The sequence below is a fragment of the Pongo abelii genome, chromosome 14 (genome assembly GCF_028885655.2).
Source record: "Pongo abelii isolate AG06213 chromosome 14, NHGRI_mPonAbe1-v2.0_pri, whole genome shotgun sequence".
Taxonomy (NCBI): Eukaryota; Metazoa; Chordata; class Mammalia; order Primates; family Hominidae; genus Pongo; species Pongo abelii.
Genome location: NC_071999.2, coordinates 102,132,199 through 102,146,776, shown reverse-complemented (window position 1 = coordinate 102,146,776; position 14,578 = coordinate 102,132,199). Strand labels below are relative to the sequence as shown.

The following is a 14,578-nucleotide window of genomic DNA, read 5'->3' as shown; positions in this document are numbered from 1 at the left end:
CATTGTAGCCAGAACTCTATTAAATGAGTTTTATGAAAGTAGCTGATTTCATTTAACATGAAGTTGTCAGTTAATTCTAGTATATATATAGCTTTTGTGAAATCAGGGCCTTTTCATTATATATATATTTTTTTATTAGAGCAAAATATTGGCTTGTGCATACATGTGTGTATGCACTATAAGGTAGAACTCTTGTTAGAGGCAAATAGGAAAAAAGTTCCCTAAAAAATTTTCTAAAATCATGCATAGTAATCTAAGGAAAAACTTGTTTAAGCAATAAATAATGAAGGAGTGTTTTTTCTTTCCCTTATGGAGGATGATAAAAAGTATTATTCTAAGTAGGAGATCTATGCCCAAAGTACTGCCAAATCATATTCTTACCCTTTCAGAGTCCAAATGATTGGTAATGTGTTAATTGCATGAATATTGTGTGGAGTACTTTTTTGCCAAGAGGATGTCTAGTTGAACTGCTTCCATGAATACTGACGTTACATTAAACATATATTCCATTTCAATAGGAAATACATTTGCATAGCTTAAAGAGACCGGTACATGCAATGCAAATTACCAGGTATTATGAGAATTTACTATATAACACAACTTTGATGCAATTGTATTCTGGTTAGGGATGACAGAGTATAAAATTAGCAACAAGTAAAATATGAGTTAGCTTATACTAAAGAGATAAAATATGTGACAAGTCGCAGTGCATGTGCAACAATGGTGTTTTACTGAGAGGAACTGGAGAGCAGTCTACTAGCTTAGCATACCTTCCTAAGCATAGAATGATTGCTCTGCCTCTTATTGTCCCAAACACTATTTTGTACATTTATTCATCGTACAAATTACAGAATCTTCAATATATGTATTCTTTAATTTTGAAAGTAAATAAATAGTACATGGTTGGCTACAAGATACCAAGAATTTTTTGGTGGTACCTTGAAATAGAGGAGTTTGTCTCCTTATTTACAGATTAAGAATGAATATATTGATATGCCTCTTTCAGTCAACTTTAAACAGTCAAGAATTTGAGAAGTCAGCATTTATATAATAAAACATGAAATATATATGGGTGTGTATAAATGTCATATATGTTTAGCCATAATACTTTTAATTAATAGTCATTATAACAATTATTAGATCAAATACAAATAAAGTAAAATAACTTTAGTCTTGATCAGACAGTTGATTAGCTCTATTGATGTTAAGTTAGTATAACTGTTCAGAGGTTCTGATGCAAAACTCTGCTGTTAATCTGTAATTAAGAAAAAACTATAAAATATGCTAACATTGCTTAATGGCTAAATTGTAGGCTTGAGCATATCTCTAAAACCACTTGATAGACAATCTGTAAATGTTTGTTGAAATGAAATATTTGCTAAATAAATGAAAAATCTGCCTTATTAAATTTTTAATTGTAATTTCTCACAATGCTGCCAAACTTTCGGAAATAATACATACTTACTGTGGGCTGTTTCAAGGTACGCCTTTCTACTTGAGTTTTCCTTAAAGCAGAACTTTGCATTAACAATCTTTTAATTTTTTCATTCTATTTATTAAATTGACAGATATATAGCTAGTCATGTTTAGGAATTATCAAGTTGAATACAGTCCATAGGAACTGTATTTTGAACATTTCTACTGTCTTTAAATTATAAATGAATTATAAACTCTTCAAGAGTGAATAGGCTGGGTGCAATGGCTCGCACCTATAATTTCAGCACTTTGGGAGGTGGCAATAGGAGGGTTACTTGAGGCCAGGAGTTTTAGACCAACATGGGCAACATAGCAAGACTCCATCTCTAGAAGAAAACTGAAAAATTAGCTGGCTGTGGTGGTGTGTACTTGTAGTCCTAGCTAATTGAGAGGCTGAGGCGGGAGAATCGCTTGAGCCCAGGAACCCGAGGCTACAGTGAGCTGTGATCATGCCACTGCAGTCCTGCTTGGGTAAAAGAGTGAGACTCTGTCTCTGAAATGTAATGAAAAAATTGAAAAAATTGAAAGAGTGAGTAATGTAAAGCCATGATTTCAGTTTTTTAGAACATTTCTACTCTAGTAAGTTCCCAGGTTAACTAAAATTCTTCAGGTACATATGTTCATGTACATATACATTGGTAATTTCATACAAAATTTCTCTATTGGACAAAACAACACAAAACAGCTTTTTCAATGAAGCATTTTCAAAAAATGAGTCATAGTAAATGATGACAATCCATACTGCATACAGCTAGTACACATGAAATTTTGAGAGCCTCCATTCCTCTTGAACCAAACACTTTTGTCAAATGAAAGCTAAATTAGGCCATATGGAAATGTATACTTTTCAGTCATGAAGCATTTGGAGTTTTTAGCTTCTTATCCAAAGTATTAGATTACATTGGGTTATATAGATCAGTTCTAAACATTTAAGGAAGGATCAATTATATTAGTATTCATTTTTCCAGATCTCTAACCAGAATTGCTGTAAATCAACATATGAGAGAAGAAATAAAGGAAAATCAAAAGGTTTGTTTGAATTCCTTTTTTAAAACATTTACCCAACTAATATCACTGTTTCTGACTTTGGATCGTCAATATTCATACAAAAAAGGAAATAGTAATTTGTGCTTTTTTGATTATTAAACAGTCTGGGTTCTTCTATTTTTATATTGTCAACTATATGAGCATTTAATCAGCCAATCTTTCCTGACATATCTTCTACTTATTTCACAGTATATTCCAGAATTTCTTCCGAGGTAGTATGGTTTTCTTCATAGGATAAAGAATAAAGGCTGTGAGTTAATTATTCTGTTTCTTGTAATTAGTTTTGCTTAAAAGCTTGTGAAGACTGAGTCAGTGTTAAACCACTGAAACGTTAGAATCCTATAGCAGATAGAATACAATTTATCAGTGGTTTGATAAAATTCTGCCAAATGGTCTCTTAAATTATCCATAGACCCCAAATAATTCTAGTTGTGTTAATATTTGTAAAGTGCTTACACCACTGCCTGGCTTTATTACATAGGACCGGTTTGGCTTTAAGTAGTATCATACCAGACTCACAGGGCCCTAAACACTAGGAGTTCATTTTTCTCACTTCTTATCTGTATTTAAAGCCAAAAGAGGCAGGGAGGATGGTACCAACCACATTCTTCCTCACTAAAGCCTTCTTGGAACATTTTAGCAGACTGGTTTCTATCTCATTGGTGAGGATTTTGCCATGTGGCCACCTTAGGCTGCGAGGGAAGCTAGAAAAGCTAGTGTTTACTTTTCTAGTAACGAAACAAAGGAGAAGTGGCCTGGGTATGGTGCTAACTTAGCCAGCCAGCAGTGCTCATCATACTGAGACAGAGTGAGCTGTCAACAAATGTCAGCTGTTTTGATGATGACAACTACAATGATGGTAATGAAGAAAAAGATGCATAGTTCATTGGAGAACAGGTGTTAGGAACCACAATGCGTCATTCCTACCTGGGACATTCTTTGCCTCATTGACCACCTTACAAATTCCTGTGTATCCTTCAAAACGGATTTGTGGTATTGGTCCATTCTATGATGTTCCTAATTGTTCTTACCATTCTTCATGCAGAATGAATTGTTTTCTTATGACACACAAAGGGGAATGGGTTTGGGAGCAGAGGCTTAATACGCAAAAGAAAGAGAAAGAAGAACAGCTCTCTCTTGTGAGAGAGAGGGGCACCTGAATGGGAATTCGGGCTGGCTACAGAGTGCACTGGATTTTACAAATAGGCTTGAGGAGGCGGTGTTTGATTTACGTAGGGCCCACAAATTGGTTGGACCAGGTATGATGTTTTACATAATGCATGGGGAAGGCTGACCACTCCACCCTATTATGCATATGGGCTTTCCACTTGGCTGCTGCCATGTTATCTGCTTCTTACTGTACACGTGGGCTGGAAAGAAGGGAAGAAGGAGCTGCCGTTTTGAACATGCCTAGTCCCAGGTAACCTGTTCCTACTGGCACAATGCCAGCATTTACCTATGCAAGCTTCTAGCTTGCTTGCCTATGTCTGCAGCTCGATTTTACAGGCTGTTCTTTGTTAGAAAATAAAATGATTTGGGGGCTGCTTTTCATTAAAAGGAAAACCTTACCAAGGACTCACTATCTGCCTAAATAATTTCTTCCTAACTGCTATATCAGAACCATGCTGGCAACCTGAGTATGCCAGCTTACTCAGGATGGCCATCACCTTTTCTACCTGTCAGCCATTTGGAATTGGCAGTGAAAGAGTTTTGAAATGAGCTTTGACTGCAGAGCAAGAAATCTTGAACTTAGTAAACTAAATAATCATGACACCGCAGATAGTCTTCTTGATCACCTACTACTTCCAGAGAACACTAAGAGAAAGACAAGGATGATAATGTCTTTCATGTAACTAATCTAGGGTAAATGGGTATTTGGACTAGCAGTCCATGTTACCCACTAGCTCATGGGATGTGGGAGAAGTAACTAAACAAACTGAAGTTCCAACCTTGGGGAAGAGGGTGGATGTGATGAGAAGGTAAAAAAATCTTGGACTATTCATTGCAATTGCATTGCACATGGATTGGACATGAGAAAGCCCTGGAAGTGTGTTTCTGTTACAGCATCTCATCCATACAAACCGAAAAGTACATTTCCTGCAAAATATATAAACAAAATGTTCACCGAAAAAAGAAGTAATAATGGTCTTTTTTTTCTTCTTCTTCTCATGCTGCAGTTCATTTACGCCAGGTCACTTGCTCTGGTGTAAATTACACTTTTTAAGGATTTACTTAAATTTGAAGGATTTTCCTCTGGATCTGGGACTAAACTAAAACAAAAGTGTCTTAAGCATAATTGCTGTCACTTGGGGGTACTGCAGAGTCCCTGGCTTTACTTAAGGAGATAAAGAGGATATGGCCTTCAAGTAGAGGAGATAAGAAACACTTAGATTAAAATAAATAAAAGAAACATTCTGCCCCCAAATATAAAAGGAAACAGGAAGAATCTTTTTGAGATGGAGTCTTGCTCTGTCACCCAGGCTGGAGTGCAGTGGCGTGATCTTGGCTCACTGCAGCCTCTGCCTCCCGGGTTCCAGCAATTCTCCTGCCTCAGCCTCCTTGGGTAGCTGGGATTACAGGTGCACGCCACCACACCCGGCTAATTTTTGTATTTTTAATAGAGACGGGGTTTCGCCATGTTGGCCAGGCTGGTCACGAACTCCTGACCTCAGGTAATCTGCCCGCCTTGGCCTCCCAAGAATCTTGATTCCAAAGCGACATCCAGCTCTGAAGAGCACACACTATGGATGCTGGGCTGCTCCATCTTCCCACTAGAGGGCGCAAAGGCTTTAGTTAAAAACCAAGCCAAACCCAAACCATCTACTTTGATCAGTTGTTTGTTTTAATTTCAGTAGGTTTTTTGGGAACAGATGGTGTTTAGTTACATCAGTAAGTTTCTTAGTGGTGATTTCTGAGATTTTGGTGCACCCATCACCTCAACAGTGTACCCTGTACCCGATGTGGAGTCTTTGATCCCTTGCCACTCCCCGCCCTTTCCCCCGAGTCCCCAAAGTCCAATGTATCTTTCTTATGCCTTTGCATCCTCATAGCTTAGCTCCCACATATGAGTGAGAACATATGATGTTTGGTTTTCCATTCCTGAGTTACGTCACTTAGAATAATAGTCTTCGATTCCATCCAGGTTGCACAAATGCCATTTCGTTCCTTTTTACGGCTGAGTAGTATTCCGTGGTATGTATAGGACATTTGGGCTGATTCCATATTTTTGCAATTGCATATTATTCTGCTATAAACATGCGTGTGCAAGTATCTTTTTCATATAATGACTTTTTTTTTTCTTCTGGGCAGTTACCTAGTAATGGGATTGCTGGATCAAATGGTAGATCTGCTTTTAGTAATCTCCACGTTGTTTTCCATAGTGATTGTACTAGTTTACATTCCCACCAACATTGTAAAAGTGTTCCCTTTTCACCACATCCGTGCCAACATCTGTTACTTTTTGATTTTTTAAATTATACCCATTCTTGTAGGAGTGAGGTGGTATTGCATTGTGGTTTTGATTTGCATTTCTCTGATAATTAGTGATGTTGAGCATTTTTCCATATGCTTTTTGCCCACTTGTATATCTTTTGAGAATTGTCTAATTCATGTCCTTAGCCCACTTTTTGATGGGATTTTTTTTTTCTTGCTGATATGAATTCTGTGTAGATTCTGGATATTAGTCCTTTTTCGGATGTGTAGATTGTGAAGATTTTCTCCCACTCTGGGCTGTCTGCTAACTCTGCTGTCCTTTTTAATTTAAGGTCTTTAAATATATAATAACAATCTTTCCTTACTCATAATAAGAAAAATACAGATCAGAATTAAACTGAGAAAGAAAGATTTCAAAAAGTTGGCAGGGCATTCTGTGAGCAAGTCTGTTTTTTTTTTTTTTTGCATAAGAGACCAGGGGAAATGAGAATATATATTTACCTATTCTAGGCTTCGCATGAAGAAATACTAGAGGATGGAGAAGAAACTTTGGGGAAAATTTTGCCTATAAGAGCCAGGGATGAAACGGGTGAAGGGTGCCGGGATTGGCATAATTCTTCTACGGTAGCTTTTTATATAGTTTTTGACTTGGGACTCAAGCAAAGATTATTCAAAAACTATGACTATGCTCAAGTTGTATAACTGAATTTGAGTTTGGTTTTATTTAGGAGACAACTGCTTTAACTCCAAAGTACAGCAAATTTCCTTTGGAAGTTCATAATTGTTAATTTGCTGTGAGTGGCCAGTGTCTGCTTTTGGTGATTTTAAATTGTCAACCCAACATATGTCTTTGTTGTTTACTGCGAGAACTGTTAAATTGTAGTCCATGACATTTTTTATTTGCTTCAAAATAAAATGAGGGTATGATCAGGTGGTCAGGTAACTTTTTTTGATTCAGCAGAGTGGAAAAAATAATTTCAATTACATAATTGCTTAATGAACCAAATGCAGATACTTGAATTAACTAAAATGCAGATATTCAAATAAAGGATTGCACCTTACCCAAATAAAAGTTCATGTTGCTTCTAATTATTTCTAACTACTCTGTGTGAAAGTTTTACAGAGTTCTGGAGACATTACCTAGATTAGAACATCATCTCTCAAAACTACATCTGTAAATCGTACTTTTTAAGTCTTATTTTGTCTTATTTCTTATTCTGAAAATGACAACCTTTCTATTAAGATTTATCTGATTTGACTTCAAATTTTAATCGTAAAGAATGAAACGAGACCCCCATCTCTCACCATATACAAAAATCAAATCAATAGGGGTTAAAGACTTAAATGTGAGACCTGAAACTGTGAAACTACTAGAAGAAAACATTGGGGAAATGCTTTAGGACATTAGTCTATGCAAACATTTCTTGAGTAAGAACTGAAAAGCACAGGCAACCAAAGCAATTTGGACAAATGGGATCATATCAAGATAAAAATGTTCTGTACAGAGAAGGAAGCAGTCAACAAAGTGAAGAAAAAATCTACAGAATGGGACAGAGTATTTTCAGATTATTCAACAGTCAAGGGATTAATAACCAGAATATATAAGGAGCTCAAACAACAGCAAAACAATGAATAATCTAATTTTAAAATAGGCAAAAAATTTGAATAGACATTTCTCAAAAGAAGTCATACAGATGGCCAGCAGTGATGCTCACCATCACTAATTGTCAGGGAAATGCAAATCAGAACCACAACGAGATAGTGTCTCACCTGTTAAAATGGCTTTTTTCTTTTTTGTAAGTTTGCTCTCTTTTTAATTTTAATTTTAAGTTCTGGGATACATATGCAGAACATGCGGGTTTGTTACATACATGTGCCATGGTGGTTTGCTGCCCCTATCAACCCATCATCTAGGTTTTGAGCCCTGCATACATTAGGTATTTGTCCTAATGCTCTCTCTCCCCTTGCCCCCTACCCCCTGACAGGCCACATGTGTCCATGTGTTCTCATTGTTCAGCTCCCACTTATGAGTGAGAGCATGCAGTGTTTCACTTTCTGTTCCTATGTCAGTTTACTGAGAATGATGGCTTCTAGCTTCATCCATGTCCCTACAAAGGACATGAACTCATTCTTTTCTATGGCTGCACGGTGTTCCATGGTGTACATGTGCCACATTTTCTTTATCCAGTCTATCACTGATGAGCATTTGGGTTGGTTCCAAGTCTTTGCTGTTGTAAATAGTGCTGCAATAAACATACGTGTGCGTTTGTCTTTATAGTAGAATGATTTATAATCCTTTGGGTATATACCCACTAATGGGATTGATGGGTTAAATGGTATTTCTGGTTCTAGATTCTTGAAGAATCGACACTGTCTTCTACAATGGTTGAACTAATTTAAACTCCCATCAATAGTGTAAAAGCGTTCCTATTTCTCCACATCCTCTCCAGCATCTGTTGTTTCCTGACTTTTTAATGATCACCATTCTAACTGGCATGAGATGGTATCTCATTGTGGTTTTGATTTGCATTTCTCTCTAGTGATAATGAGCTTTTTTTCTTATGTTTGTTGGCTGCATAGATGTCTTCTTTTGAGAAGTGTCTGTTCATATCCTTCGCTCACTTTCTGATGGGGTTATTTTTTCTTGTAAATTTGTTTAAGTTCCTTGTAGTTTCAGGATATTAGACCTTTGTCAGATGGGTAGATTGCAAAGACTTTCTCCCATTCTGTAGGTTGCCTGTTCACTCTGATGATAGTTTCTTTTGCTGTGCAGAAGCTCTGTAGTTTGATTAGATCCCATTTGTCAATTTTGGCTTTTGTCGGAATTGCTTTTTGGTATTTTAGTCATGAAGTCTTTGCCCATGCCTATGTCCTGAATGATGTTGCCTAGGTTTTCTTCTAGGGTTTTATGGTTTTAGGTTTTAAATTTAAGTCTTTAATCTATCTTGAGTTAATTTTTGTATAAGGTGTAAGGAAGGGGTCCAGTTTCTGTTTTCTGCATATGACTAGCCAGTTTTCCCAGCACCATTTATTAAATAGGGAATCCTTTCCTCATTGCTTGTTTTTGTTAGGTTTGTCAAAGATCAGATGGTTGTAGATGTGTGGTGTTGTTTCTGAGGCCTCTGTTCTCTTCCTTTGATCTATATATCTGTTTTGGTACCAGTACCATGCTGTTTTAGTTACTGTAGCCTTGTAGTATAGTTTGAAGTCAGCGTGATGCCTCCAGCTATGTTGTTTTTGCTTTGGATTGTCTTGGCTATACGGGCTCTTTTCTGGTTCCATATGAAATTTAAAGTAGTTTTTTCTAATTCTGTGAAGAAAGTTGATGGTAGCTTGATGGGAATAGCATTGAATCCATAAATTACTTTGGACAGTATGTAAAATGGCTTTTTTCTAAAAGAAAAAAAATAACATTCTGGCAAGGATACAGAGAAAGGGGAACCCTTGTACACTGTTGGTGGGAATGTAAGTTAGTAAAGCCACAATGGAAAACAGTATAGAGGTTCGCAAAAAAAAATGAAAAATAGCATTACCATATGATCCAGGAATCCCACTGCTAGATATATACCCAAAAGTAAGGAAATTAGTGTACCAAAGAGATATCTGCACTGCCATGTTTATTAAAGCACTATTCACAATAGCTAAAATATGGAATCAATCTACGTGTCCATTAATGGATGGGTGGATAAAGGAAATTTGGTACATAGACACAATGGAATATTATTTAGTCATAAAAAAGAAATCCTGTCATCTTTAGTAACAATAGAGGACATTATGTTAAGTGAAATAAGCCATATACAGAAAGACATATACTGCAAGTTATTACTCATATGTGAGAGCTAAAAACACTGATCTCATGGAGGTAGAGAGTAGAACGATGGTTATTGGAGGCTGAGGAAGATAAGGAGGGGTTGGTTAATGGGTACAAAAATACAGTCAGGAATAAGATCTATTCATTAGCGTAATAGGGTGATTATAGTTAACATTAATTTATTGTATACTTTAACTGGAAGAGTAGATTTGGAATGACCCCCACATTAAGAAATGGTAAGTATTTGAGATGATGGATATCCCAGTTACCCTGATATGATCATTACACATTATATGCTTCTATCAAAATATCACAAGATCTCCCTAAATATGTACAACTATTATGTACCCATGAAAATTAAAAATAAAATTTTTAAGAAAAATTTAAATTTCAGAGTGCGTATCATTTCACCTTAGGAACACCCAAACGTGTTTATAAACCATTTTAACATTGTAAATCTCAACCAGTCTTCTCAGTTCCATTGGTTATTAAAGCGACATATTAGAATAAATGGGTTCCCTCTTCTTTAAGAAAAAATGAGCTTATGTTTCTCCATTAGGATTTGCATTTATTTCTGCTCAAGCCTAAGAGGGCTACTAGTTTAATTGCACTTTAAATACAAAAATCTAAGTTTTTTGGACCATAAATATAATATGAAATCCAGCTCCAAACCTGTATGAGAATAAGCTAGAGGCCATGAATTCATTTGGGAGACTTATTCTTCCTCCACCAAGAACCAAGGTGAGGTAGACAAATTTCTATACTGTTACTGCAGAGCATTTTGTTTTCTAATTCACCTTTTCACCATAAGTGTAGCATTTTATGTGTGCATAAGGATATCTGGATGTGGGTCCTGGATTTAAATTTCCTGTTCTTCTGAGACTGGCCCTTAAAAACCCGAGTCCTAGGTCATCTAGGAAGCTCTAAATTTCCTCCAGACAAGGTCTTTAGTGTTTATTTACATCTCTATATTCATATTCCTACTTCCTCTCTGTCCTTAGGTGAATACTTTCTTCAACTCTGAGTCACATTTAGGGGACATTTTTCATATTTATTTTTTTGAGACAGAGTATCGCTCTATCATCCAGGATGGAGTGCAGTGGTGCGATCTCAGCTCACTGCAACCTCCACCTCCTGGGGTGAAGCGATTCTCTTGCCTCAGCCTCCCAAGTAGCTGGGACTACAGGCATGCACCACCACACCCAGCTAATTTTTCTATTTTTGATAGAAACAGGGTTTCACCATGTTGGACAGGCTGTTCTCATACTCCTGACCTCAAGTGATCCACTGGCCTCAGCCTCCCAAACTGCTGGTATTACAGGTGTGAGCCATCGCACCCAGTCTCATTATTAATATTTTAATCTAGCATTTTGATACTTTTAGTAAGAGAATTTTTGGATCTTTGGTTCATCATGTTGCTAGAAATTGAATTCTTACTCCTCATTTAAGAAAGGCCACCTTAAATTACATACTCAAATAGACACTAGTTTTTCAGGACTTAAGGCTAACTTTCTGAGGCAGAGGAAAGAGAAGAATTTGTAAGTATGAATCTCTGATAGGCAAACCTCTTCTCTCTGACAGTGTTTCAGCAAGCAGGTTTGCTGAGTTCAGTCTGTTACCTGTTTTCTGAGCATTGTTGTTCAAGGCACTGGGCCTGACATAAACAGTCTTGAGGGATTTAGCAATTTAGTATGGATCTGCATGCTTGGTGTACTTTCTACTTACAATTGAGCTCCACTAAAACAAATGTATGAGATGTTGGAGAAAGCTTCAATCAGGGTGTGTGAAGTTTCGATGCCAGATTGGGGGAAAACAGCAGGAAATATAAATTCACTAGGCATCTGTAGATTTTGAAGTTGGAATATAGATTTCTTAATTAAGTAACTTTGATAGGCACATCTAAAGTAGCTAAAGACAAATAAAAATTTTACCTCTGAACCTTTTCATATTAGGGTTTAATCTTTTGTCAGTATTCTGTATAAAACAAGTAGAAACACTTTCTGTTAAGTTCCTCCTCTCCCTTCTCTGTGTGTAGCTCATCTGTTGAGTGATAATCATAAAGAAAAATTCACCATTGTCAAGCTTTCTCTGAATCTCTTCAAGTTAGTTGCTTCCTCTGCCTTTACAGAGTAGTTCACACAAGTCCCTATTAGATGACTTATCATATGATGTGTTGAAATACACTGGTTGTTTTTCCTCCTAAATCTATTTGCCTACCCTGATAATAACAGCTTTCATTTGTGAGCACTTTATCGGTGACAAGACATAGATGTGTATTACATTTAAACTATAGCAAACATGTGAGATAGATATAATTATTCCCATTTTATAGATGAGGAAACTGAGGATTGTGAAAGTGATTTGAACTTGCCCAAATCTTAACAGCTAGTAAGTAGAAAGATCAGGATTAAACCAGGCATGATCTTCACACTGTGATCTTGACAACTGTACTGGATACTTACACTGTGATCTTGACTACTTTGCCTTAGTGACAAGAACATCCCCTTTTTTACTTTTATTAACTGCTCTAGTGCCTGGAGATGTTTCTAGAACATAGCAAGCACTCAGGAAATGTTTACTGAATGAAAGTGAAAATTCAAATACAGCTTTAAAGGAACCTTTTATGAATTTAGAGTGAGCTCCAAATATTTACACATAAGCCAAAGTTTTACTTTTGGCATATCATTGCCTCAAGAAATAGGAATGTGCCAACTATCAAATTGTATATGTACACATACACTATATGAAATGTAGATAAGTAATTATTGTAACATTAGAACTGTAATATCATGTATTGTAAAATCAGAATATTCAGGTATTGAATTTTATCTCTATCTTAAGATTCCCCCCATCACTGAGATCAGGGCTGGGCAAACTGCTACCTTTAGGACAAATATGGTCTGCCACCTATTTTTATAAATAAAAGTTTAATTTTTATCTTTATTTATTATTTATTATTTTAATTATTTTTTTGAGACAGTGTTTCGCTCTTGTTACCCAGGCTGGAGTGCAATGGCGCAATCTTGGCTCACTGCAACCTCCACCTCCTGGATTCAAGTGATTCTCCTGCTTCAGCCTCCCAAGTAGCTGGGATTACGGGCATGTGCCACCCCCGGCTAATTTTTTGTATTTAGTAGAGATGGGGTTTCACCATCTTGGTCAGGTTGGTCTTGAACTCCTGACCTCAGGTGATCCACCCACCTCGGCCTCCCAAAGTTCTGGCATTACAGGCGTAAGCCATCACGCCTTGCCTAAAAGCTTAATTTTTACAATAAGCATTGCCATGTCCATTTGTTTACATAGTATCTAAAGATACAAAGGCAGAGATCAATAGTTGCAACAGAGACTGTGTGGCCTGCCAAACCTAAAATGTTTACTCTCTGACTCTTTATAGAAATAATATGGTGACTCCTAATATAGGTCACTATTGTTCTATCACTGGTTAACTATTGCTTTGCTCTACTTCAAGGATCTTCAAGATAGATTTGAAATTCAGCCAGGCGATGCTCGTCTATTTATAAATGGCCTTCGTGTTGATATGGATGTTTATGACCCTTTTAGGTAAGTATTAAATTATTGCTATAAATGAACTGTGGTTTATATAAAAAGTAAGCATTGTCTTGAATTTAGTATAAGTCAAAATATGAAGATCACTTTAAAGATAAATACATGTTTTTGATGGTACAAAGCAGCTTTCTTCTACCAAAATGAGCAAGCCCAAAGGGTCTTAGAATATCAGAACTGGGAGAAACAGTCAAGATATTTGTTTGGATGAGGGTTAGACCTATAATTACTTTGTTATTCTAAACTGTCTTTTATTGAAGAGTAGATTGATGATTTAGCAGAGAAGTTATTTGGAACTGGACTGAACAACCAGAGACCAGATAGGAACTGAAGTCAGCATGGGGTATTTCCCCAGAAGAGAGAAATTGACAAGAGGAATTTAAAGTGCTTGTATTTGAATGCTGGATGCTATCTGGTTTCTTGTCAAAAAAAAAAAAAAAATTCTTCAGAATTTTTTTTGCTCAGAATTTTGAACAGGACAGAATTAGGAAGTCCTTGCTTTATCAATGGTCACTCACCCAAAATTAAAGTTGTGGGCCAAACAGAAGAGTTACTTTTATAGAGAAACATAAAACTACATTAAAATTAATATTTGGAACATTAGATGAACTTAGGAAACATGATACTTTTGTTGAAGTGAAATTATTTGAATTGTTTATTTAAATTCTAAAGAGTTTGGAAATATGTTGGAAAATATATTGGAAAGACTGAGAAGTAGTTTTATCGAACATTTTTTACAGTTTTATCTCAAATGGGGCTTTTCTCTTTAGTTACTTGAATCCTTGGACCTAGTATTGTAAAAATAATAACCTACGGTAGATATATATAATACACATAGAAAGAGTAGAAAAGTTTTTAAGTGCTAGCCTGTAAATTTCAGGGGAACAAAAATTATATATGTGCCCAGCAGCAGTGAAAACAGGTTTAAAGGAAGTAGTGAAATGGTATGTAGATTTTAGAAAGTTTTCTAAGGTATTGTAGGAGGAAATTTTTATGGCAGGAATATTTTCACGTATAATTTAGGAAGGCTGTTAGGTTATTAAAAAAGTAAAACCCCCCAGCTCCTACACGTGGTCATTAGTGATTTGCAGGATGTGTGCTACATTTTTATTCCTCATTGATTTGATCACTAGTTAGTGCTACCATGATTCTCTTAAAAGAGGAAGAGACAAAATGTGAGAATATGTGTATCTTGTGACATTTTTTAGGATAGCATAATCAAAAAAGTTCTCAGAAAAAGATCAGAGG

The 14,578-nt window shown here is 36.2% G+C and overlaps 1 protein-coding gene across 2 annotated transcripts in view; it reads left to right on the top strand.

Annotated features, from left to right (window-relative positions):
- Window positions 1-14,578, top strand: part of UGGT2 (UDP-glucose glycoprotein glucosyltransferase 2) — a 276,140-nt gene that overhangs the window by 80,555 nt on the left and 181,007 nt on the right. For both annotated transcript variants that reach the window (XM_024230998.3, XM_054529561.2), the window contains 2 exons: window positions 2,445-2,505; window positions 13,236-13,327. In XM_024230998.3, the coding sequence (XP_024086766.1) occupies window positions 2,445-2,505; window positions 13,236-13,327 (153 nt within the window). The remainder of the gene's footprint in view (window positions 1-2,444; window positions 2,506-13,235; window positions 13,328-14,578) is intronic.